The sequence below is a fragment of the Pan troglodytes genome, chromosome 15 (assembly GCF_028858775.2).
Source record: "Pan troglodytes isolate AG18354 chromosome 15, NHGRI_mPanTro3-v2.0_pri, whole genome shotgun sequence".
Classification (NCBI taxonomy): Eukaryota; Metazoa; Chordata; class Mammalia; order Primates; family Hominidae; genus Pan; species Pan troglodytes.
Window position 1 is genome coordinate 90,802,605 of NC_072413.2, and position 27,379 is coordinate 90,829,983.

Below are 27,379 nucleotides of genomic sequence, written 5' to 3' on the forward strand. Positions count from 1 at the left end.
CTCAGCTCAAATATCATCTTCTCAGAGAGACCTTCCCTGACCACCTGATTTAAAGCACCTCCCGTGCCTCCAGTCACTTTTCCCCGTTTTCTTGTCGTTACAACTCTGGTAACGCCCTGAAATTGTCTTGTCCATTCAATGTTATGTAATATCTGTCTCTGCTACTAGAAAGTAAGCGCCATGCAATCCGGATCATGTTTTCTTATTTCCACCTTCTGCCGTGGACCTCTGGCATTCTCGTCTGTAAAACTTAGGGGAGATGGTGAGGAAAGGGAGAAACACGAGGTCTAGCCGGTCCACCCGGGTCTCAAGCCCCGCCCAACTCAGGCCTCGCGTTCCTTCCAGGCTGGGCACCGCCTTTGGTCACCCACGTGGCCCGCAGTAAGGCCCCGCCCTTTGTGGGTGTGGCCTTTCACGGCGTGCGGGCCGTCCACCGGCGGCGAGCCACGTCACACGCACGCAAGCCATGCGCCGCGCCTGTTCTCGCCGCGGGCGGAAAAGGGGCGTGGCCATGCGCGAGGACCCCGTAGCCGCCAGCGCCACCGCCTGAGTCGCCTGCAGGTGGCTGTTCGCGTCTCCCTGCCGTGCAGGCAGCTCGAAAGCCACTCTGTTGTGGGGTCCTCGCGCCCCTTCCACGTCTCCCGGAAGCGGTAGCAGGGCCCCGGCGGGTCGGGGAGGAGGTTTACTCAGCTTGGGCCCCCTCCGGGCCAGCCGCCGAGGGGGCGCGGCCCAGGACGGCGGCTAGGCCGTAGTGCAACCTCTCCGGAGTCCTCAGGTGAGGCGGAGGCGAGGGCCCACTGGGCGAGACGGGGGTGTTAACGGTCCTAGGAGCGGGGGCGCAGTCCCTTCAGTGGAGACCCTGGTCTGTCCGTTTTCTTTCGGGTCGCGCTCGTCTTCGCCCTGTTAGGGGCTGAGGAGGGTAACTGGAGAGACTCCTTGGGCTTCAGCCGACGTCGTTTACTGCCCTCCTCTGTCTTCCTTTCTCCTGACCCCTGCCTGGCCTGGCCGTTCTTCCCGCACGGAACGAGATGGGTGGGGAGCAGAGGGGGGGTCTCTGCTCGCTTACCTGAGATTCCCCAAACTGACAGACCCCAGGGCTCTACGGACTGGGCCTGACCGACTGACCTCCAGCCTCCCTCCCTCTGTGCTGACGCCTGGCCTTCGAAGCAGGCCCTGCCGCAGCCCTTTGCAGACCCATCCCCATCCCACGCACTCTCTCTGCCCCTGGGCAGTGTCTGGGGAATTGACGGGTGCCTGTGAAGTCCTTCGTGTCTTTGAGATGTTTGCCCAGGGCCCATCTAAGTATTTAATTAGATAATCGACATTAATTGCAACATTAGTAGCAGTTGCATGGTATGTTTTAAAGCCCAATTAATTTTGAAATGGGAGGCAAGATATAAAGAATTAATGAGCGTGTTTTGATTTTTTATTACTTTTTTTGTAGAGACAGGGTCTTGCCATGTTGCCCAGGCTGGTCTCAAACTCCTGGCCTCAAGTGGTCCTCCCCGCTTGGCCTCCCAGTGTGTTGGGATTACAGGCGTGAGCCACAGTGCCTGGCCTGTATGGTGTTCTGTATGTTACAGAGCATTTCATCTCCATTTTCATTTGATTTTTTATAAACTCCGAAATACATAGGCATTTAATAGTCACGTGTAAAGAACAGATTTAAAGGATGAGTTTCTTCTTGAGGTTTTTTAGGTTTTGAGCTGTATGGTATAGGGAGGCAAGGGTTAAAAGGTGGGTTTGGCACTAGGGTGACTTAGACTTGAGTACCTGAGCTGCTGTCTAAACTCTGGGATCTTTCTAAACCCTTTCCACATTTGCTTTAAAAAAAAGGATATTGCTGTTTACCACATAACGTGGCTGTGAAAATTACATGTGATAAAAGATACATGTGTACCCGTTACAGCATCAGTCATATAAAAATTCCACTCAGCAGTATTTGTGAGTGCCTACTGTGTGCTAGACTCTGGGAATTCATTGGTGAGCAAAACAGACATAATCTTTATCCAGCTACTGCCCCCCTTTCCCCAAGAACAAGAAGCATGTTAAAAAAATACGTAATTATAAAACATGAAGATCTGTGAAGCAAAAGAATAGGGTATGTACAGATAATGATTGACCTAACTTAGCTGGAAAGGAGAACTCTGAAGCAAATGACATTTGAGTGAAGACCAAGAACAAGAAAGTTAACCATGAAAGAGTTCTTGGCAAAAGGAACAATGTGCACATTCTAGAAATAGTTGTGGACTTTATTATAGAGCCCTTCTATATCTATATCTTCATCATTACTTTGATGTATTGTGGCACACAATAAGTACTCAAATATATGTATGGAATGAGTGGTTATGCAATTTTGGTTTTTATTCTGGACTTAGCTTAATGTGCACTTGGTAGGTATTGAGTATGTGAATTATTGAACATGTACTTTAGATAAATTATGTGCACACCTAAATTATATGTAATAGTGCTGCAGTTTAACATTAAGATAGCTTTTGTATTTAACGGAAACGTTTTTTCAAGTTTTAGCACTTTAAAACAAACTTCAGTGAATTTTATTTTTATTTGGTTGTACTGGAATTTTGCCATATTGGTTATTTGCTGTTTGGATGTTGTTTTAATTTGCTGCTGTAGCAAAGTACCACAGATTGATTGGCTGGGCCAACAGAAATTTATTTTCTCTCAGTTCTGAAGACTTGAAGTCCAAGATCAAGGTATTGGCAGAGTTGGTTTCTTCTGAGGCCTACTTCTTTTGCTTGCAGATGTCTGCCTTCTCCCTCTGTCCTTTATGTATGCCTGTTTGTGTTGAAATTTCCTCCTCTTAGAAGGACATGCTAATTATATTTGATTAGGGCCCACCCTGACGACTCATTTTAATTATCCTTTTAGAGATCCTATCTCCAAAAACAGTCACATTCTGAGGTCTGGGGGTTAGGACTTAAATAAAGGAATTTGGAGGGATGCAGTTCAGCCCATAACAGATGCTTTTGCTACATTAAGATTTGCCCTTCTTTGAAATAGTAATAATAAAAACAGTAATAATAAAAACAGTAATTTATTATTACTTTGAAATAGTAATAATAATAAAAATAGAAATAATAATAAAAACAGTAGTGGTAGTTGTAATAATGGTAATAGCAGCCACTAAAATGAGTGCTTATTATGTGCCAAGCATTTTGCAAAGTGTTTTTTATATATTGTTTCATCATAAAACCATCCTATAAGGTAAGTACACTTTCCCCCCCATTTTCTAGATAAGATTTCGCAGCCTCATTTAAGTAGTTTGCTCAAGGTTACCTAGCTAGTAAAAGGTAGGGTTAGGATTTCAACCCAGGACTGCCTGACTCCAGAGTCTGGTCTTAACCATTTATCATACTCTGCCACTATGCCACACTGATCATTTTATGTCCTTTTTACAGGTTTGCCAATAGGATTATCCTGCTGCCATCATGTCTTGGTTTGTTGATCTTGCTGGAAAGGCAGAAGATCTTTTAAACCGAGTTGATCAAGGGGCTGCAACAGCTCTCAGTAGGAAAGACAACGCCAGCAACATATATAGCAAAAATACTGACTATACTGAACTTCACCAGCAAAATACAGATTTGACATATCAGACTGGACCTAAATCTACGTATATTTCATCAGCAGCTGATAACATTCGAAATCAAAAAGCCACCATCTTAGCTGGCACTGCAAATGTGAAAGTAGGATCTCGGACACCAGTAGAGGCCTCTCATCCTGTTGAAAACGCATCTGTTCCTAGGCCTTCATCCCATTTTGTGCGAAGAAAAAAGTCAGAACCTGATGATGAGCTGCTGTTTGATTTTCTTAATAGTTCACAGAAGGAGCCTACCGGGAGGGTGGAAATCAAAAAGGAAAAAGGCAAGACACCTGTCTTTCAGAGCTCTCAGACATCAAGTGTCAGTTCTGTGAACCCCAGTGTAACCACCATCAAAACCATTGAAGAAAATTCTTTTGGGAGCCAAACCCACGGTAGTTAATCAGTCCTCTTATTTCTTTTAGAGTTAAGCAAATTGAATGTGTCATCATATGATCCGATGGTGTTTCTCATCTACTGTTATGGAATCTGTCTCCACTGGTGTAAGGGCAGACTCTCTGCAAATGTGTGGTGTAAACAAGGGAGACATCATTGACTACTATTAGTCAATAGACAGTTGTAGCAGGGACTTCATGTTGTCTGGAGGGCAACTTTACCCACTCAGCATCTAACAAAGTATTTCAAATTTGATTCTCTAAGACATTTTAAGATTAAAAAAAGAAAATTTTGAAATCTGAAAGAAAACGTGTCAGTTTGGATCGGGGACTATCCCAGTTGATATCTTTTGTTACTAGGATTATAAAAATGACAGGAGGCTGTACTTCACGTATTTTCTGGGTTGTGTTTTTTGTGTGTTTTTCCCCCCACATCCTCCACAAATAAAGCTGAGAGACTGAACTTTGATCCAAGTTGAAGAGTTGAAGGCATTGACCTAGTAGTGAAGCAAGAGCTTAGAACTCTTGTTTTCAATTGTTTAATTCCCTCTGAGATTACCTCTACAAGTACATCTTCTTTCTTGTGAAATGAGATTAACGTGGTAAATGTGGCTAATTCAAGTACCTACTAACTGTTTTAAAATAGCTATAGGCTGGGCGTGGTGGCTTACACCTGTAATACGAGCACTTTGGAATGCTGAGGCAGGCAGAGCACTCGTGCCCAGGAGTTTGAGACCAGCCTAAACAACATAGCAAAACTTTGTCTCTACAAAAAATACAAAAATTAGCCAGGCACAGTGGTGCATGCCTGTAGTCTCAGCTACTTGGGAGGCTGAGGCGGGAGAATTGCTTGAGCTCAGGAGGTCGAGGTTGCAGTGAGCCGAGATTGTACCACTACACTCCAGCCTGGGCGGTAGAATGAGACGCTGTCTCCAAAGATAAAAATAGAAAAAAGGCAAAAAACTTGATAGTAGGTTCTTGCAGGGATTCTTTTGTTGTTTTGAGACAGGGTCTTGCTCTATCGCAGAGGCTTAAGTGCCGTGATGCTATCACAGCTCGCACTACCTTTGACCTCCCCAGGCTCAAGCGATCCTCCTGCCTCAGCCTCCTGAGTAGCTGGAACTATAGGTGCACACCACTGTGCCCAGCTAATTTTAAAAAATTATTTTTAATAGAGACAGTGTCTCACTGTGTTGCTCTGGCTGGTCTTGAGCTCAAGTGATCCTCCTACTTTGGCCTCCCACAGCATTGGGATTATGGGCATGAGCTACCGTGGCCTGGCCATAGGGATTTTTTTTTTTTTTTTTTGAGACGGAGTCTCACTCTGTCACCCAGGCTGGAGTGCAGTGGCCTGATCTTGGCTCACTGCAAGCTCCACCTCCTGGGTTCATGCCATTCTCCTGCCTCAGCCTCCCAAGTAGCTGGGACTACAGGCGCCTGCCATCACGCCTGGCTAATTTTTTTTTTTTTTTTTTTTTTTGTATTTTTAGTAGAGACAGGGTTTCACTGTTAGCCAGGAGGCTCTTGATCTCCTGACCTTGTGATCCGCCCGCCTCGGCCTCCCAAAGTGCTGGGATTACAGGTGTGAGCCACTGTGCCTGGCCTTTTTAAATGTTTTTATTTATTTATTTATTTATTTATTTATTTTGTGAGACGGAGTCTCGCTTTGTCGCCCAGGCTGGAGTGCAGTGACGCGATCTTAGCTCACTGCAACCTCCACCTCCTGGGTTCAAGCGATTCTCCATTTCAGCCTCCCGAGTAGCTGGGACTATAGGTGTGCACCACCACCCTTGGCTAATTTTTGTATTTTTTGGTAGAGATAGGGTTTCATCATGTTGGCCAGGCTGGTCTTGAACTCCGGACCTCAAGTGATCTGCCCACCTTGGCCTCCCAAAGTGCTAAGATTACAGGCGTGAGCCACCACACCTGGCCAGGGATTCTTGTTGATGGGAGTTTGTCATGTTCTTGGATGTTATAGTTTCTTTCATTGTCTTGGCTGTTAGTGAATAAAATCTTTCTTGTATTTTCAAGACAAAAACTTGTATAGAAGAAGACGTTTTGGGTTGTGAAAATAGGATCAGGCAGTAGCAGTTGATTAATATGTTCACATATTCCAAAATTTCTTCTCAGCTATCTTTCAATTAATTACACAAAGAACCTACTAGGTGCAAGGATATGGAAGTGTCCAGTGGGTGAGCTAGACATGTAAACATAATATACTTGTGGTCTAGTAAATGTAGCAATTAAGTATGGTCAGAGTGTTGTGGAAGTATGAAGGAGGAAGTAATTGCCTAAGGTATTCAGAAAGGATTCACAGAGGGTCTGTATTTTTAGCTGGGTCTTAAAGAATGAAAAGGAGTTTGCCAGGTAAAAAGTTAGAGACAGCATTCCATGCAGAGAGAACAGACTCTAAGAGGCTAGTAGAGTAGAAAACATTGTAACAAAGTTGGAAACACTGAGTGAGTTGGAGGGTGATGAAGAAAATGTAGCTAGCAAACAAAGTTGGGACCTGTTTGTGAAGGCCCTTGTGTCATACTGTTTATGCAATTAAACCCATTACTTCTATAGATCATTGTTAAAGATTGATTCCTGAACAACAGGCTTTAGAATCGCTTGTGTGTTGTTAATTTAAAAATGAATTATTGAGTGCCTTCCCAGGCTTCCTGAATCGTTATTTTCTGGGGATGGAGCCGGGGCATCTGATTTTGTTGTTGTTGTTCTGTAGGTGGTTCTTAGCCAATAAAAGTTGAAAGTGGCTGCCATAGCCAGTGTGATGCTAGTAGAGATCTTTAAGTCAAGAGTTGACATAGCTTATTTTTGTACTTTTAAAGAAAGCAGCTTGCGTTTAATTAGAAAGAATGGACCTAAAGGGAACCTCGTTGTCGGGGAAATGAATTAGAACTGGTTATAATACACAGGAGTTATAAAAATTGTTTCTCTTGGGTAGGACCTCTCAACCTTGAGACTTGGTGTTTTGGGCCAAATTAATTCAATAGTGTGGGAAGCCCTCCTGTTCTTTGTAGGATGTTTAGCAGCATCTCTGGCCTCTTAACCCATTAGGTGGTAGTAGCACCCCCAATTGTGACAACCAACAATGTCTCCACAAATTGCCAAATGTCCCTTGCAGGGCAAAATCATCCCAGTTGAGAACCAATGTCCTGAGATGCCTAGATGTGTTGAAATGGGATTGCCGAGCTGTAGGGTTTAACAATGTTCAGCTACACTAGTAATGCCAAAGTGGCTTTCTGCGGAGGTTGTGCCAATTTATACTCTAACCAGCTATGGTTAAGAACTTCTTTTGCTCCACATTTTCACCAACATTTTTTATTTTCAATTTGACTTTTTACTTTTTGCTGATCAGATTTGTCGTTGATATTATTTCCTTCATTACTAGTGTGGTTGAAGATCTTTTCAGATATTTGACTATTCAACTTTCATTTTCTGAAAGTGTCTACTCAAGTCTTTTTTATCAACTTTTTTCTGTTAGATTATTTGTCTTTTTTCTTCTTGATTCATAGACATTCTTTATATATTCTAAATTCTAAATTCTTTTCCTCCTCCAGTTTTACCTTGGTTTTTCCCCTCCCCTCTGTCTTTGGTATCTCAATGAATAGAAGTTCTTAATGTAGATGGCATGTGGCTTGTGTTTTTTGTGTCTTGGAAAATCTTTCCTTACACTGAGATCATAAAGATATTTTTCTGTATTCTATAGTGTGCGATAGGCATTCAGTTCCCTTTTTTTTTTCTTTTGCCATAGGGAAATCAGCTATTTTAGCATCATTTATTGAACAGAGTCTCTTGTTGCTACCAATTTGCAGTACCACCTGTCTTATATATCAAGTATTCATTAGTGTGTTTCTGGCCACTTAATTCTGTTTTATTGGTTTATTTGTGTATCCTTGTGCCAGTGCCGCCCTGTTTTAATTAATGTAGTTTTATGTGTCTTGATAACTGATAGGGTAGCTTCTTCCACCTTGTGGTCTTTCTTCAGAAATGTTTTGGCTATTCATGGACTTTTCCACTCCCGTATGCATTTTAGGATTTGCTTATCAAGTTTCACAGAAACTCTGTTGGTCTTTTTATTGGGAATTAATTGCTTCTATATAGACAGTTTGGTAAGAGTCAGCACTTTTGCTATACTGAGTTTTCTTATCCACCAATGGGGTATAATTTCAACATATTTTGTAGTGTCTTTCATTAAAATTTTATTGTTTTCTCCATAAAGATCTTATATACTTTATGTTAGATTTATTCCTAAGTAGTTTATATTTTTTGAAACAATTATATGTGGTATTCCTTAAAATGTTTTGCTTTGTTATTGCTGGTGTATTTTTTGTTGTTTTTTTTTGTGTGTGTACATACATAGAAATCTAGATAGCTCTTAATCTTCATGTTTTTCTGGACATAAATTTAGATTTTCAACAACACAATTATCTGTGTATAATGACAGTTTGTTTCTTCTTAGCCCTTTTATCTTTTAAAAAATCCTTTTCTTCATTGGCTAGGACTCAATAACCAGTTTTGTATCTTGTTCTTTGTCTTAGAGGGAATACTTTGTTTCACTAAGTATGATTTTACATTAGGTTTTTCATAGTTTTTTTATTTGGTTAAGGAAGTTCCCATAAATGTCTAGTTTGAGGTTTTATCATGTTGAATTTTAGCAATGTTTTTTCCTCTACCCTTGGAGATAATAATATAGTTTTTCTTCTTTAATATTAATATAGTATACAAATCAATTTATTTATTTTTAATCAATTTATTTATTTTTAATAAATCAATTTATTTATTTTTAATAGAGATGGGGTCTTGCTGTGTTACCCAGGCTGGAATGTAGCGGCTATTCACATGTATGATCATAGTGCACTGCAGCCCCAAACTCCTGGCTCAAGTAGTCCTCCCACTTCAGCCTCCCAACTCACTGGGATACAGGTGCACACCACTGTACCTAGCTCCAGCTCCAGTTGATACTTTTAAATATAAAACCAAACTTAACTTTCAGTTTGCTAATATTCCCTTTAGGATTTTTGCATTTATTTAGTTAATTTAATTTTTATTTATTATTTTTTTTATTATTTTGAGACAGGATCTCACTCTGTCGCCCAGGTTGGAGTGCAGTGGTGGGATCTCAGCTCACTGCAGCCTCAATCTCCCAGGCTCAAGCAATCCTCCCACCTCAGCCTCAATAGTAACTGAGACTGCAGGCACACACCGCCATGCATAGGTAATTTTGTTCATTTTTTGTAGAGACAAGGTCTCACTATATTGCCAGGCTAGTCTTGAACTCCTGAGCTGAAGGGATCCTCCTGTGCTGGCCTCCCAAAGTGCTAGGATTACAGGCATGAGCCACCACACCTAACCTTTTGCATTTATTTTATAAGCGAAATCGGCCTGCGATATTGTTAGGTTTTAGTATTACAGTTATATTAGCCTTATCAAATGAATTGGAAAGTGTTCCTTCTTTTTCTGTTGTGTTAATTAATTGGTGTAAGACTGAGATTATTTATTTCCTGAACGTTTGCTAGAACTCTGTGCTAAAACCATCAGGACCTGGGGTATTCTTACTGAAAGGTTTTAACTATTGATTCAGTCGGCTTTTCATTTCTTCTTGAATCTGTTTTTGATAAGTTATGTTTTTTTCCCCAAGAATTTGTCAATGTCATACACATTTTGAGGGGTTATACTTATTTAATTTCAGGAAAATAATGTAGGGGTCACAGCTGAAACTTTCAGCGCAACCAAACATTAGTTATTCATACCAACCCTGCAAAAACCAATGCTTGATCATGCATACTGTGTGAAGAATATCAGTATCTGGCATATATTGAATCCTTACCCTGTTTCTGGAACTGCACTAAATGCCTGCTTTTTAAAACAGCTTTAATGAAGTATAATTCACATGCAATAAACTGCACAATAAGTATTGTGCAATTGATAGATTTCAGTATCATGTACATTTTAAAATTTGATGGCCTAATGTTGTTTATATCTGTCCCAGGGAACCACTTTTGGTTATGCTGATCCTCTCTAGTATGTTTATTTCCTCTTTTGTTAATTTTTGCTTTCTTTGGGTTTGTTCTGCTGTTTTTATAGTTTTTAAGATGGATATACAACTCATTAGTTTTCTTCCTTCCTGCCTTTCATCTTTAATGTAACCAAGGCTATAAATTTCCTTCAGAATACTGCCTTAGATATCATCCCACATTTGGATATATACTTAATTTATTTTTGAATTTTAATATTTTATTTTTTATATTATTTAAAACTTTTTTGTAGAGACGAGTTCTCACTGTATTGCCCGGGCTGGTCTCCAACTCCTGGACTCAGGCAGTCCTTTCTCCTCGGCCTCCCAAAGTGCTGGGATTACAGGCGTGAGCCACCATGCCTGGCCTACTTCATTTCTTTTTAAAATCTTTATTTTAGAAATTTCAAACATACCAAAATAGAAAGTAATGACCTCCTATTATCCAACTACAGTAATCACTCATGGCCATTCATGTTTCATTTATACCCTCCCATTTCCCATCGCTTTCTTCACCTGCACCCTCCGCACAATTAATTTGAAGCAAATCACAGATCTTATATCATTTTTCTATAAACATTTCATTTTCTTACTCTAAAAGCAAATGTTCACACCATTATCACCTTAAAAATGTAATAATTTCTTTCTTTCTTTTTTTTTTTTTTTTGAGACAGGGTCTCACCTTTCGCCCAGGCTGGAGTGCAGTGGTGCAGTCTCGGCTCATTGCAACCTCTGCCTCCCAGGTTCAAGCGATTCTCCTGCCTCAGCCTCCCAAGTAGCTGAGATTACAGGCACCCGCCACCATGCCCAGCTAATTTTTTGTATTTTTAGTAGAAACAGGGTTTCATTATGTTGGCCAGGCTGGTCTCAAACTCCTGACCTTGTGATCCGCCTGCCTCAGCTTCCCAAAGTGCTGGGATTACGGGCGTGAGCCACCACGCCCTGCCAACACTCCCATTTTTAAGTCATGTCTTAGGTGCCCATTCCCTACCCCACTTGATTATTAGCTTTTTGTGGTTATTTTTTCTTTTAGGTAAAATGTACATATATTAAGATGCACACAAATCTTAGCTATATGACGAATGGCAATACCTGTGTAACCCACACCTTTCCCGTGTTATAGATTTCCTTTGCCCCAGAAAGTTCCTCATGTTCCTTTCCAGTTAATCTCCTCACCCCGTCCCTGAAAGCACCCAGTGCTCTGATTTTTTTCTCCTTAGTTTTGCTTGTTCTAAAACTTCATATAAATTGAATCATATAGTATATATACTTTCTAATCTGGCTTCTTTTACTGAACTGTTAGTGAGATTCATCCATGTTACTGTTCTTTTTTTTATTCTGTTTTATTATGTAGTACTCTATTATACGGCTGTACCACAGTTTATCTGTTCTCTTTTATGGACATTGGGTTTGTTTCCAGTTTTGGATTATTGTGAATAAAACTGCTATAAACATTTTTGTACTTGCTTTTTTGTGGGCAAATGTTTTCATTTCTCTTGTATAAATACCTAGGAGTGGAATTGCTGGGTGAAACGGTAGATGCATGTTTAATTTCATAAGAAATTGTAAAACCTTTTCCCCCAGTGATTGTACCATTTTATAGTCCCACCAGCAGTGAGAGGTCTAGTTGCTCTGCAGTGTCACCAACATTTGGTGTTTTAAATTTTAGCCATTCTAGGGGGTGTTTGTTGGTTCTCTTTGTGATTTTAATTTGCATTTCCTTGATGACTAAAGATGTTCAGAACTTTTTCATTTGATTATTGATATTTATATAACCTTATAAAGTATCAAGTCTTTTACCCATATACTGATTGTTTTAGTCAGTTTTATTATTTAGATATATAGTTCATTTTCATCACATAATTTTTAGAGTAATTTAAAAGTATACTTGCATTATATTTAGTAACAAAAACAAGATTAATCTGAATTCATGTGTCTCTATCTCTTTGGGTAAGACGTGTTAGATTCCAGTTTGATTTAAAAAAAAAACAAAACCTTGTAGTGACCTGTTATTACTCTTCTTGCCTTGAAACCTGCAGCTACTCTATTGTGCCTTCCCAATTTTTCAGTATTTGAGACTTCTCCTGTTTTTTTTTCCCAAAAGCATTTTGGAGACAAAAGGAAATCCAAACCCATTTTACCTGAACCCAACCACTCAAATGATCTCTGATGTTCTCCCCAGAATGGTGTTGTACTGTCTGTTGTCATTCATTCAGTGTATCCAGACTTGAGTATCCTTAGAGGTCCATATGCCCCATTTATGAGAATGAAATTTAATCAGAGGGAAGACTATTGAAAATTTGTTTATTTATTTATTTTTTTTGAGATGGAGTCTGGCTCTGTTGCCCAGGCTGGAGTGCAGTGGTGCAATCTTGGCTCACTGCAACACCTTTGGCCTCCCAGGCTCAAGTGATTCCCCTGCCTCAGCCTCCTGAGTAGCTGGCACTACAGGTGTGTGCCACCACACCTGGCTAATTTTTGTATTTTTGGTAGAGATGGGGTTTCACCGTGTTGGTCAGGCTGGTCTCAAACTCCTGACCTCAAGTGATCTCCCTGCCTCGGCCTCCCAAAATGCTGGGATTACAGGCATGAGCCACCGCGCCTAGCCGAGAATTTGTTTACTTTTTATGGTGTTTTAGCTGTAGCAGTCAACTTGAGCATCCTACCAAAGCAAGTTGTTAACGCATATGTGATGAACATGCCAATGTAACAAAAACGTATTCTTTTTTTTACAGAAGCTGCCAATAACTCAGATTCTAGCCATGAAGGTCAAGAGGAATCTTCAAAGGAAAATGTGTCATCAAATGCTGCCTGCCCTGACCACACCCCAACACCTAATGATGATGGCAAGTCACATGAACTGTCTAACCTTCGACTGGAGAATCAGCTGCTGAGGAATGAAGTTCAGTCTTTAAATCAAGAAATGGCTTCATTACTCCAAAGATCCAAAGAGACTCAAGAAGGTAGAGGCTTAAATTGTTCAGGATTAGGAATTTAACTTTTAAAAATAAACTTAAGGCCGGACGCAGTGGCTCATGCCTGTGATCCCAGCACTTTGGGAGGCCGAGGCGGGCAGATTGCCTGAGGTCAGGAGTTCAAGACCAGTCTGGCCAACATGGTGAAACCCTGTGTCTACTAAAAATACAAAAAAATTAGTCAGGTGTGGTTGCAGGCACCTGTAATCCCAGCCACTCAGGAGGCTGAGGCAGGGGAGTTGCTTGAACCAGGGAGGTGGAGGTTGCAGTGAACCGAGATTGCGCTACTGCACTCTAGTCTGGGCAGCAGAGCAAGACTCTATCTCAAAAATAAATAAATAAAAATAAAATAATAAACTTAAAAACTTTAAACTGTAAGAAATATTTACATTTAAACTGTGAGAAATTAGATGCGACTTGTAAAATGATATTTTCATAGAAAAACTGCCCAGATTTGGAAATGGGACCAGTCATCCTCCCACCAACCCAAAACATAAGAGTATTCACTTCTTTGGTCATCCTTTAAGAACCATGAAATTGAAGAACTGAGAGGAACAAACTAGTAGTAGTCTAGTTCCTTCATTTATTCTGAACTTTCAAGGGAAGCTGTTCCATTAAACAAAGTATTAGGCACTAATAGAGTTGCAGTATTGCTGCTCTAGGGCACATAAAATGTACATGGAATTCAGTTCAGTGCCCTTGGGAATTGTGCAGTGAGGTGGCCCTGGAGTAGAAAACCTCAAGTTCCTCAGAAATAGGTAATTAAGAAGGAAATAATCTCATTATGGAGGTAGTGACTGAGGAAGATGTGAATGTTATTGTAAGTGTGGCTGAGAAGAAAACAAGAGTGACAAAATTGCTGCCTTGGTTCCTGGGGCTAATTAGAAAGGAGTGAGGGGATGGTGGGAAAAGTTTTGCCAAGCCATGGATAGAGCCTAGAAGAGAGGAAAGGGAAGATAGTTGAAGACTCACTAGGCTAGGCGTGGTGGCTCACGCCTGTAATCCCAACACTTTGGGAGGCCGAGGCGGGCGGATCACAAGGTCAGGAGTTCAAGACCAGTCTGGCCAACATGGTGAAACCCGTCTCTACTAAAAATACAAAAAAATTAGCTGGGCATGGTGGCACGTGCCTGTTATTCCAGCTACTCAGGAGGCTGAGGGAGGAGAATTGCCTGAACCCAGACCCAGGACCCAGGAGGTGGAGGTTGCAGTGAGCCGAGATCGTGCCACTGCATTCCAGCCTGAGCTACAGAGCGAGACTCGTCTCAACAACAACAACAACAACAACAAAAACAAAGTACTCACTAGTCAGGCTGACTTTAGAAAAAGCTTTACTTTACCCACACTAATTTAGACGTAGAAATAGAGCTGTTTGGCCAGGCACAGTGACTCACGCCTGTAATCCCAGCGCTTTGGAAGGCTGAGATTGGAAAATTGCTGAAGCCAGGAGTTCAGTAACAGCATGGGCAACAGAGTGAGACCCCTGGGCTACAAAAAACAATTTTTTTTTGTTTTAAATTAGCTGAGTATGGTGGTGTACACCTGTAGGCTGAGCTACTTTGGAGACTGAGGTGGGAGGATTGCTTGAGCCCAGGAGTTGGAGGTTGCAGTGAGTCGTGGGCCATGATCATGCCACTGCAGTCCAGCCGGGGCAACAGAGTGAGGCTCTGTCTCATATTTTTGGGTTTTTTTTTTTTCTTTAAGAAAGGTGTGTCTCACTGAAAAAAAAAAAAAAAAAAAAGCTTTGAGACCCTATAAAGTTTGATTCAGTATTTAAAAAATGTTGTGGTGGCTAACTGCAATTACATATGGTATGTGAGGGTATGGAAATGCCATTGTATTCTGAAATAGAGCACTACTTTGCTCTTCTTGCATTGATTTCCTAGGTCAAAAGAATAACATCTTTTTGCAACAGTAATTGAAAGCAATAGATTCTTTTCTGTGTTTAGGTTTTGTTTTGTTCTTACTAGGGTGTACCTTTGATTTGGATTTGCATTCCTTTCCCTGTCACTAGCAGAACTTTACAAAATATACTCTGCTATCTATTAATACTAGTTTCGGCTCCCAGATGCTTTATCATATAGAAACAGCATTGTAGAAGAGCAGCTAGCTTCACGCCCCTTTCTAATCAATTAACTATAATCTAGCTGTGAATATTGCCCTTGAAAAGTGGATGACCCACTTTTCAAAGAAAATTGAAGACGCGTAAGTTCCCAATTTTGTCAATAAGGAAAGTACTAAAGGCACTCAAAGTAGAAACTGTACGTGCTCTGAGAAAAATGTGTTTGGTTTTGCTTGTATAGAGAAATTTAAATTTTTTTATAGAATTAAACAAAGCAAGAGCAAGAGTTGAAAAGTGGAATGCTGACCATTCAAAGAGTGATCGAATGACTCGAGGACTCCGAGCCCAAGTAGATGACCTGACTGAAGCTGTGGCTGCAAAGGATTCCCAGCTGGCTGTACTGAAAGTGAGACTCCAGGAAGCTGACCAGCTACTGAGTACTCGCACAGAAGCATTAGAAGCCTTACAGAGTGAAAAATCACGGTAGGTGATTCTATGAATAATGAGAAAAATGAGCAAGTAATGGTAAACATTGTAGTGTATCCTCTTATGAAACTTAGCTTTCTTGGAAATTTACAAGAGGGAATATTTCTTTTGGTAGTGTTAGAAATGTGTATGATTAAAATGGATTCATTGGCTGGGCGTGGTGGCTCAAGCCTGTAATCCTAGCACTTTGGGAAGCCGAGGCAGGTGGATCACCTGAGGTTGGGAGTTCGAGACCAGCCTGACCAACATGGAGAAACCCCGTCTCTACTAAAAATACAGAAAAAAAATTAGCCGGGGGTGGTGGCACATGCCTGTAATCCCAGCTACTCAGGAGGCGAGGCAGCAGAATCACTTGAACCCAGGAGGTGGAGGTTGCAGTGAGCTGAGATTGTGCCATTGCACTCCAGCCTGGGCAAAAAGAGCGAAACTCCATCTCAACAACAACAACAACAACAACATAAAATGGATTCATTGTTTGAACCTTGAGATGCATTGTTAGCAAATTCTGAATTTAAAAGCATTTGTTGTGTCATTAGTCTTTAATTATACGGTATGTACTTAATATTTGGATGCCTAAAAACGTAGATTATGTTCCATTAGAAAGGAAAGATTTATCTAAGAATATTTCAGTCAAATTATCTTTTTTGTGCTTGACTAAAGCTGATGCTCTAAAAATTATTCTGCCTTATCACTTGTACACTGTGGACATGAGTTATTTCACATGATGCATTTTCCTTTAGAATAATGCAGGATCAAAGTGAAGGTAACAGCCTGCAGAATCAAGCTCTGCAGACTCTTCAGGAGAGACTGCATGAAGCGGATGCTACTCTGAAGAGAGAGCAGGAGAGCTATAAACAGATGCAGGTTAGAATGAGAGACAGCAGATTCCTATTGTTACTTGGACACAGAAAAAATGACTTTATGCTGTTTCATAGCACATTAACTGTTTAATATAATTCTGCAATGCATTTCAGAAAATTCTGTTTCTGTGACAAAAATCAGATATTTGAAAAATTTAGCTTGATCCTTGCTAAATGTATTTAATTTTATGTGTTGAGAGACAATTAAAATAGTTAATGTGCATTAGAGATATACATCTTTTACTTAATTTTTGCAACAATCATTGTCATTATTTGATTAAATGCTAATGGTTGGGGGATCGTATTTGTTTTTTATTAATTTAAGCTTTTTCTGATTCCAGATTAATCTGGCTCATTTATTTCAGGAGAAAATTGTATGTAATATGTAAAGAGTTTTACTCTTAGATGAATATTTGCATTTAGTTCAGTCCCAGCCCTGTCTACACGTGGGAATCACCTGTGTGATACCTTGTGCTGTCTGAGCTCCATATGCAGTCACATTCCATTGTATGAGGTAGGGACTAGGTATTGACACTTTGGTTTTAGAAGGTTCACAGGTGTATCTAATGAGCAATCAGGGTTGCAAACCACTGGTCTGGGCTAGCTTTTCAACAGGTGAAAGTAGTTCAGTCCTGAAAGTAAATATCAGGTAGTGTGTGTCTCTTAATTTTAACACAATATATCCAAAGTATTAATTATTTCAACATGTAGTCAATATTAAAAGTTATTAATGAGATATTTTACATTTTTTTTGAATACTGGTTCTTTAAAATATGGTGTAATTTACACCTATTTATTTACTTATTAAATTGGAAACAGTTGATCAGCTAGAATCAGACCAGACCTAGTATCCAAGTGACCAGGTTCACCTGGGAAATTTCTTAAAAAACAGATTCCCAGACCCATCTTGAAAATTCCAGTTTAGTAAGCTTGGGAAAGGCCTTGGATGGCTATATTTTTAACAAACTTCCTAGTTGATTTTAATGCATTGCCATGTTTGGGAGTTACAACTTTACATTTCCTATACTTTAGCTCCTAACAAATTAAGAATTTTTTCCCATCCCTACTATGTTGTTTGGCTGAGCTAATAAATCGCATAAGATATCCGAATGGATGGTTGTAAAATATGTTTCAAAGCTAAATGATATCATAATTATGATATAAAAATTTGTCACAGAGCGAGTTTGCTGCACGCCTTAATAAAGTGGAAATGGAACGTCAGAATTTAGCAGAAGCAATTACACTGGCAGAAAGAAAATACTCAGATGAGAAGAAGAGGGTTGATGAACTGCAGCAGCAAGTCAAGCTGTATAAGTTGAACTTGGAGTCCTCTAAGCAGGAATTAATTGACTACAAGCAAAAAGCTACTAGAATACTCCAAGTAAGCATGAAATGTACACTTTTGGATGTTAAGATGTGCAAGTTAACTGAAAGGCACTTTGAGACTGTGTAGATACTGTGTGAGGTGCTTTGTTCATGTTCGTCTGATTGGCTAGCTTTAGGTGCCTTACTCTACTTTAGAAATTTTATTAAAGGATGCAGTGTTTCTTGTTCCTACCACTTCTTTTAAAAAAAAAAATTCATTCTGCCACTGCCTAGTTCAGGTCTTCAACCTGTCACCTTACTCACTGTGATGATATTAATGCTTGTTGTTGAGCAGCTGTTTATTCTTCCTTGTTGATCTCCTACTGAATTTTTGCAGCAACTGCTTTAGGACTCATCCAGTTCTCAGAATTGTCTCACCCAGCTTTTTTTCCCCTCCTTCAGATCTAAGGTGACCTTACCCTCTACTTTACTAAGAAAGACTACAGTCATCTAATGTCGTTTTTGAATTCTCTTTCCTTTGTCCCTCAGAGGGAAAACATGTCCTTTCATTTTTTTCTAGGATCATTTTCCTGCCTGTGCATTGATTCCATCTCCCATCTCATGTGTAAGCCCTTTCTCCATAGATCTATGCCCTTCCTTCCTGTGTGTGCCTCTCTGCTGCTGCTGCCTTCTGGCTCAGCTTACTCAAGAGCACGTGGTTATTTAGTGGAAAAATGAAGACTAGATCTCGGACTCCTGCCTAAGAGAAAAACAGTCTCTTTTAGCTTTGTGACCACTTTGCACTATTTCCCTATCTTCCTTTCTTTCAGTGTCATGCTTACCAGAATTGTTGTGTACGTGCTGTCTTCATTTCTGTAGATCTTGTTAACTCTTATCTCCTTCTTTTCCTACTACATGTCTGAAATTTCTTCTCAAAAGTATTTGATGACCTAAATAAATATTCTCTGTCCTTTTCTTAGTCTCCATACGTTGTATTTTGGTAGAACATTTGGCTCTGTTAACCCTCCCACTTTCTTGGAACTCCTGCCTTCTATGCTATTCACATCTCCTTGGCTCTCTTTTTGTCCTCTTCTACTGCTGTTTCTGTCTCTCTTGGGCGCTCTTCCCAATCTCCAAAGAGTCAGAGTCCTCCTAAGCTCTGTCCTGAACCCTCTTTCATTGTCCTTTCTTACCTTGCACTGCTGTATGCTGCCTCTGCTTCTAATAGCCGCCTGCATATGACTTCAAGCATGTTTCCAAGCCTGACCTCCTGACCTCAGTGCCCAGCTGCCTGCTGTGCAGGCATGGAGTGTTCAGCTCCCAGACCAACTTCTCCCTCATTCTTCTGTTCTGGTCAACGTTACTGCCATGTGGCAGTAAAGCTTGAAACCTCAGGGTCATTTTTGACTTTACCTTTTTTCTTTAGTCTCAAACTTCTAATGGCTATGAATACCTTTTTTTAATGCTACTTCCATGAAGTATCATATTGATCTCCTCCTCAAACTCTTCTTTCTAAGTACTTTTTTGTATCACCCTAATTTGTTAATTCATTGAAAAGTTACTTATTGAGCACCTAACTACTCACTAGGCACAGAGGATACAAAGCTCAAAAGATGTGTCCTCTTCCTTTAAGAAAACATTCATCTTAGTGGAAAGAAACAGATAATTGACGTAATAAAGTTATTAATGCAGTACAATGGGAGCTTGAGAGAAGAATCCCTTAAAACTTGCCTGAGGCTGTCAAAGATCACTGGACTGAGGAGATGTGGTATAAAGAGAAACTTGAAAGATGAATAGGAAGACTCATGATAGGGAAGAGATTTCCGAGAGAACAACCTGTGCCAGAGCAAGGGGGCCAGAGAGAACATGGCATATTTAAGGGACTGCAGCTAGTTCCATACTGCTGGAACATAACGTCTTCAGAGATGGGAGGCAAAAGACTCATAAAGTTCAACGGCAGGCAGAAGCCATGGTCAGGTTTGAGTGTGAGAACTGTGGCAGCCTGATGAAAAGGTTAGGGGAGATTTGGGCCTCTGTCTTGTTCATCGTTGTATCCCTAGCACAGTGCCTGGTACTCGGTACATTGTTGAAAACATGGAAGTGATAAGGGGTGGCATCAATGGCATGTAGATGGTGAAGAGGTGATCATAAGAAATAATGAGGACCTGATCAAAGTTTGTGGCAGTGAGGATGGCAGGCAGGGGACAGCTAAGAGATATGTGGGAGATAGAATATATGACGTGGAGATTTAACTGGAAGGATGGGGGAAAAAGGCAAATGGAATCTAGGATGACTCCAGGTTTTTGGTTTAAGTGTATGAATGATGTTTCCTTGTGTTAATAAAAGGGGAAACAGGAAAGAGAACAGGTTAGGGTTAAAGGAGAGTATGATGAATTACGGTAAGTATGCAAAATTGATGCAACATTGAGGTGACAATGTTAGAAAGGTAATTAGAAGTAAGTTGGGAGAGTAGGTAAGATTAGCCAAGAGCGATGTGTAACCTAACAGGGAGAAAGGCTGAGGTCTAAAAACAGTCTTAAACATCAGCATTTACAAATTGGGCAAAAGGATAGCCTGCAAAAGAAAAATACTGAGAAGGTGAGTGGTCAGAGATTGGAGAGAACCAGGAGGAGACTGATGCCATCCAATGAAGCCAAGCAGAGGGAGAGTTTCAAGTGGTGCATGATCACCAACCACAGCAGGCAGCTCTGATGTGACAAGTCCCGAGCTAAATTCCTGGACTTGGCAACTAGGAGGTCCCTGGGGACCTCTCAACAGAGAGTTCCGGGGTGCGCTGGGAGCTGAAGACATGGAGGCAGGGTGCTTGACCATGGACACGAGGACAGTAGCTAGATGGGGGAATGAGGTTGGGAGGTTTCTGGTTTTTTATTAAAAAAAATCTTAAAATGTTATAAATGATCATGTTTATTATAGAAAATTTGAAGAATACAAAAGAAGTTTGAAGAAGGAGATGGAAATAACCCATAATTCTACCACCCAGAAAAGGAAAAATTATTTTTGATGGAGGAGAATGACTTTAAAATATTTTAATTTAACGTGAAAGCTGCTGGTCCTTGTTGTTCCTAGTCTAGAATTAGGACTTTATAAACTGGTCTTTGCATGTCAAATCTCTTCTTCAAACTCATCTTTTATCTCAGGGGTCAGAAAACATTGAGAGGGTCAAATAGTAAATATTGTAGGCTATGTTGGCTACCTGTAGTCTCCATCACATATTGTTTTTATTATTTATGATCCTTTTAAAATGTAAAAAAAAAATTTAGCTTGCAGGCTGTACAAAAACAGGCCCACAGACCATCATTTGTGAGCACCTTCTTTATAGCACTGCCAGGTTAGCCTCCTAAAATGCATCTCTAGTCATGTCACTCCTCTCTCTACTTTTCGGTAATTTGTTTTAGCCTGCCACATAATATGAAAACATTTTAGCCTGAGATCAGGAGCCCCTCCAAATTGGTCCTAAAATACTATCTGAGCTGCATCTCACATTATTTTCTTACAGACTTTCTGTGCTTTTGCATTTTTATGCTTTGCTCTCTGTTTTTCTCTGCACTTTAAAAAAGTCTACCCATATTTCAAGGCCAACATTTATGCTCTCTTAAAGTCTCCTCTTACCCAGAAGTGGTTTTTCCTCTCATAACTCTGCAAGTAATCTGACCATATCCTTTTCTCTACTTGTGTTGATTGCCTTCTGCTGGATACTTGTAACTTCTCTTTTAGTTTGTAAGGCAGAGGGTACTATCTATAGAGAGAGACATTATCTTTATTGCACAGAACACTTAGCACCATTTACTTGTTGGGTAGAATGTGTTGGAAAATAAAAACTATGAGAAGAAATGTGAGAAAAGTCTTGTTTGGCCAGGTGTGATGGCTCACTCCTGCAATCCCAGCACTTTGGGAGGCTGAGGCAGGAGAATTCCTGGAGGCCAGGAGTTCAAGACCGGCCTGGGCAACATAGCAAGACCATGTCTCAAATAAATAAATACAAATTTTTTTTAATCTTTTTTTTTTTTTTTTTTTTTTTTGAGGCGGAGTCTGGCTCCGTCACCCAGGCTGGAGTGCAGTGGCACAATCTCGGCTCACTGCAAGCTCCGCCTCCCGGGTTCACGCCATTCTCCTGCCTCAGCCTCCCGAGTAGCTGGGACTACAGGTGCCTGCCACCATGCCTGGCTAATTTTTTTTGTATTTTTAGTAGAGACGGGGTTTCACCATATTAGCCAGGATGGTCTTGATCTCCTGACCTTGTGATCCGCCCGCCTCAGCCTCCCAGAGTGCTGGGATTACAGGCGTGAGCCACCGCACCCAGCTGGAAAAAAAAAATCTTATTCATAACAAGTTTTCAACTTTACCATCATTGTGGGCCTAAAGTCCAAGGACATTATACAGCAAGGCTCTGTTGTGTTTTTTATCCTTGGGGATTTAAGAAAATCTGTGGACTTTCTTTGATGGAGATAATGGAATTCTTTTTAGTGGGTTATTTTCTGTATAGTAGATGATATTCAATGTACAAACTAATCTCTGCTTTGCTTAAACATATTTCTTCTTTTATAATAGTCTAAGGAAAAATTGATTAACAGCTTGAAAGAAGGCTCTGGTTTTGAAGGCCTAGATAGCAGCACTGCCAATAGCATGGAGCTGGAAGAACTTCGGCATGAGAAAGAGATGCAGAGGGAGGAAATACAGAAGCTGATGGGTCAGATACATCAGCTCAGATCCGAATTACAGGTAAGATTCATGGTGGTTCAGCTTAGTAGACACCATTTACCCTCAGGTGTTAACAGTTTGAGAGGTGATGGATTCTGTATTCTGGGGAAACAGCATTACTAAAGCGATAGGTTTCTCGCTTCTCTTCGCTTCGCTTCTCTTCTCTTCCTCCTCCTCTTCCTCTTCTCTTCTTTTGGAGTCAGGATCTTGCTCTGTCTCCCAGCCTGGAGTGGTGTGATCATAGCTCACTGCAGCCTCGAACTCCTGGGCTCAAGCAGTCTTCCCGCCTCAGGCTCCCAAGTAGGTGGAACTGCAGGCACATGCCATCACGCCCAGCTAATTTTTGTATTTTGTAGAGACAGGGTATCCCTGTGTTGTCCAAGCTGGTCCCAAACTCCTGGCCTCAAGTGATCGTCCCTCCTCAGCCTCCCAGAGTGCTGGGATTGCAGGGCTATTGCAGCCCGTGCTGGGCTAAAGCAGTAGGTTTCTTTCTTTCTTTCCTTTCTTTCCTTTCTCTCCTTTCTCTCCTTTCTTTCCTTTCTTTCCTTTCTTTTTCTTTCTTTCTTTCTTTTTTTTGAGATGGAGTCTCGCTCTGTTGCCCAGGCTGGAGTGCAGTGGCGTGATCTCGGCTCACTGCAACCTCCACTCCACCTCCCAGGTTCCAGGGATTCTCCTGCCTCAGCCTCTTGAGTAGCTGGGATTACAGACGTGCGCCACCACACCTGGCTAATTTTTGTATTCTTAGTAGAGATGGGGTTTCACCATGTTGCCCAGGCTGGTCTTGAACTCCTGACCTCAAGTGATCCGCCCACCTCGGCCTCCCAAAGTGCTGAGATTAGAGACGTGAGCCACCATGCCCGACCAGGTTTCTAATCCATAAGTTGACCATAAAGTTATGGTGATAAAAAACAGATTAATTCATTCAACTAATAGTTACCAAGTGCCTGCCATGTGCCTAGGTTTGGAGTTAGAACAGGTTCTTCATAATTATAGATCTTACGTTCTAGTGGTTAAAAGCAAATCAGATTTGAGCTCCTATGTGAAGCTGAGATGTTTTCTAATATGAGTATGGGCTCAGGGATGATCTTCTAATTACAGTTTTATCCTTATTCTTATAATTTATAGTTTATGTATAATTACTATATTTAAAAGTAAAGTTGGGCCATTTATTTTGCTTAAACTTCAGGGTCTTTGACATAAATATCGTAGGAAGGAGTCTCTGAAGGTGAGAGAAGATAAAGTGCAGCATAACGAGCTTCCTTTTCTTAAAAGGAAGAAACTTTTTGTAAAGAATGTTCATCCATGCATTAACTCTGCACATTGTGAGACTTGTGAACTACAAAAGAAAGCGTGAAAGTTGTGAGAATAGGATACCTTGTCTAGAGCATAGACTTGAATAGCAGACAGACCTGGATAGATTCTGTCTTTGGTACTTAACAGATGCTGCTTCCACAAGGCACTTCATCTTGCAGAGCTTTAATTTTCTCATCTATAGAATGCAGGTAAACAAAGGTTCTCTTGACAATAAAGGATAATATATGAAGAGCCTAGCATTGTTTCTGACATGTAATAGACCCTCAGTTAAATAATAGCTGCTATTATTTCTGGGTTTATTGTTATTCATTAAAGTAGGATTTTTTTTTTAATCTGTGAATTTGAATTCCAAAGAATTCAGTCCTGCAAACTTAGAAATTGGGTAGATGCTAAACTTACTCATATCTGTTCACGTCTTTTTGGTGAGATTATGAAAAATATTTGTTTTATTTAATATATCAGCATCATTAATGACATTGACCCATTTTCTTACCCTTCTCAAAATTTATGCAATGTATAATAAGTGTTAGGTCTAACAAAATGAAAGAATTGTAAATAATTACAATAGCTATTGTTTACTGAGCACGTATGTTCCAGATACTGCACAGAGCACTTAACATATATCCTTACATTTATTCCTTACCATAACTCTGTGAGGGAGATGATGATATTCTCATTTTATAGTTGAAGAAATTTAGGCATGGAGAAGGAAAGTAACTTGCTGCAAGTCTAGTAAAGTGGCAGAGCCAGGATTAGAACCTAGTCTAACTCCAGGACGTGTTTTTGACCACTGTGCATACTGCCTGCCTCTCAAGAATTTGCCCGATGTAGTCAAATTGATGACAAAGATTAATCTACCTTCTGCTAACCTGAAAACTCAAAGGTAGGGAAAAATAGTTGTCATTATTGCTTTTTCCTCTAAATCTACAAAGTTGTGTGAGTTCAGAGGATTGCACTGTGATTATCTGGGCATCTTGTTAGTCTTAGTTCTTTCAAACAGCATGTGAAGTTCCAAGGTTTGTGGTGATGAGTATGAAACAGAATGTACCAGAAGATAAAAAAGCAAAAATAAGACACTGATTTTAATCTTCTGTTGTGCCATATGAATGGACTCATGCTTAACCCATTTGGGGAAAATATAGAAACCTAGAGCCATGTTTTTGCTACTAGGAGATTTGACAGGAAATCCAGAAGGTGAGTTCAAAGAAATGAGAGTAAGAAACACGAGAACATGTAAAAACCAATAATAGTAATAAAGCAATAAAGCTAAAAGAAGAAAATTATATGCCAACTTCTGGTGATATGCAAGACAAGTTATATTCTTATCATATGTTGATTACTGGGGAACAGATGCACACCAAAACTAATTATAACCTGCAATTTCAGGGGACTAATGCAGTGAAGTCCTTTGTGCTATTATGTTTCTGATTTTTTTTGAAACTGTTAGCTTTTGAGTAAAGATATAAGTCTCCCAGTGAGCCTCTGCCGATACTCATGAAACCACATGGCTTATGTGCTGCAGCAGCTGTAGCGTCCCATTCATTCTGCTAACTGTTAGCCATAGTAGACAATGAAGGTGTCAGGTTATATGCTCCCTATAGGCTGAAACCATGTCTCATTCACCTTTATTCCTCAGTGCCTCCTGAGCCCAGCACATAGTAATTGCATGGTAGACAGGTTGTGTGGCTCAACACCTATAATCCCAGTGCTGTGGGAGGATTGTTTGAGGCCAGGACTTTGCAACCAGCCTGTGCAATAAAGCCATATCCCATCTCTTAAAAAAAAAAACTTAAGCCAGGCCTGGTGGCATGTGCCTATAGTCCCACTACTCGGGAGGCTGATGTGGGAGGATCCCCTTGAGCCCAGGAGTTTGAGGCTGCCGTGAACTGTGATTGTGCCACTGCACTCCAGCCTGGGTGACATGAGACTCCGATTCTTAAAAAAAAAAAAAAATTGCTCAATAAATGTTGAACTGAATGTTAATTATTGCTTTTACATGTAAGCTTTTTCTCTTTAGGATATGGAGGCACAGCAAGTTAATGAAGCAGAATCAGCAAGAGAACAGTTACAGGATCTGCATGACCAAATAGCTGGGCAGAAAGCATCCAAACAAGAACTAGAGACAGAACTGGAGCGACTGAAGCAGGTCAGGATTTGAGATTGATGACTTCTGAGACTCTGTCCTCTAGCGGTCATATGAGCAGACCTCCCAGGAAAGCAGCTTACTGAAATTTTTAGAGTATGGGCTCAGGGTTACCCCACAAGTTCCTCCTGCCTTCCCATCTCATCTGAAGGCGTGGCCTGCCCCTTCACACCTGTGGGTATATCTCGTCAGGTGGCATGAGAGACTGAGAAAAGAAATCAGACACAGAGACAAAGTATAGAGAAAGAACAGTGGGCCCAGGAGACCGGCGCTCAGCATACGGAGGACCTGCACCGGCACCGGTCTCTGAGTTCCCTCAGTATTTATTGATTACTGTTTTCATTATCTCAGCAAGAGGAATGCAGTAGGAGAGCAGGGCGATAGTGGGGAGAAGGTCAGCAAGAAAACATGTGAGCAAAGGAATCTGTGTCACAAATAAGTTCAAGGGGAGGTACTATGCCTGGATGTGCACGTAGGCCAGATTTATGCTTCTCTCCACCCAAACATCTCAGTGGAGTAAAGACTAACAGAGCAGCATTGCTGCCAACATGTCTCGCCTCCAGCCACAGGGCAGTTTTTCTCCTATCTCAGAATAGAACAAATGTACAATCAGGTTTTATCCTGAGACATTCAGTTCCCATGGGCAGGCAGGAGAAAGAGGCCTTCCTCTTATCTCAACTGCAAGAGGCCTTCCTCTTTTACTAACCCTCCTCAGTACAGACCCTTCACGGGTGTCGGGCCGGGGGACGGTCAGGTCTTTCCCATCCCATGAGGCCATATCTCAGGCTATCACTTGGACAATACCCGGCTTTTCAGGGCAGAGGTCCCTGCAGCTTTCCGCAGTGCATTGTGCCCCTGGTTTATCGAGACTGGAGAATGGCGATGACTTTTACCAAGCACACTGCCTGTAAACATTTTGTTAACAAGGCACATCCTGCACAGCCCTAGATCCCTTAAACCTTGATTCCATACAACACATGTTTTTGTGAGCTCAAGGTTGGGGCAAAGTTACAGATTAACAGCATCTCAGGGCAAAGCAATTGTTCAGGGTACAGGTCAAAATGGAGTTTCTTATGTCTTCCTTTTCTACATAGGCACAGTGACAGTCTGATCTCTCTTTCTTTTCCCTACACCATCCTCCTTGATTTTTGTTTTTTAACAGCTGAGAAATGGAGGCACAGAATGGTGATGGCACTTGCCTGGTACAACTAATTAAAGGTGGAATAGAACCAAGGTTTCCTGTTTCTGAGCCCAGAATGCTTTCTATTACCCTGTCTGTATTTTGTTATATCTCCTAGTATAGAAAACTTCAAAACATATTATATTCATCAGTTGGTTTTCATAGTTTATTGCATTTGTGCTTTCTAGGAACAGCAGTAAATATTATTTAATAAAAATACAGATACAATATTAGTGCCATATTAACTGTTCTTTCTGCTTGAGAAAAAAGTCTTATACAGACTCTTCTAACAAATCATGTTTAAAATTATATTTCATTGTTCA

The 27,379-nt window shown here is 40.8% G+C and overlaps 1 protein-coding gene across 2 annotated transcripts in view; it reads left to right on the plus strand.

Annotated features, from left to right (window-relative positions):
- The first annotated feature begins 380 nt into the window (after positions 1-380).
- Positions 381-27,379, plus strand: part of GOLGA5 (golgin A5) — a 45,439-nt gene continuing 18,440 nt past the window's right edge. The window contains exons 1-8 of one of the 2 annotated variants that reach the window (XM_001148857.6): positions 381-775; positions 3,420-3,993; positions 12,748-12,975; positions 15,313-15,532; positions 16,276-16,399; positions 17,573-17,776; positions 22,270-22,440; positions 25,751-25,879. In XM_001148857.6, the coding sequence (XP_001148857.3) occupies positions 3,450-3,993; positions 12,748-12,975; positions 15,313-15,532; positions 16,276-16,399; positions 17,573-17,776; positions 22,270-22,440; positions 25,751-25,879 (1,620 nt within the window). In that variant the 5' untranslated portion in view covers positions 381-775; positions 3,420-3,449. The remainder of the gene's footprint in view (positions 776-3,419; positions 3,994-12,747; positions 12,976-15,312; positions 15,533-16,275; positions 16,400-17,572; positions 17,777-22,269; positions 22,441-25,750; positions 25,880-27,379) is intronic. The other variant, XM_024348882.3, reaches the window with a different exon arrangement.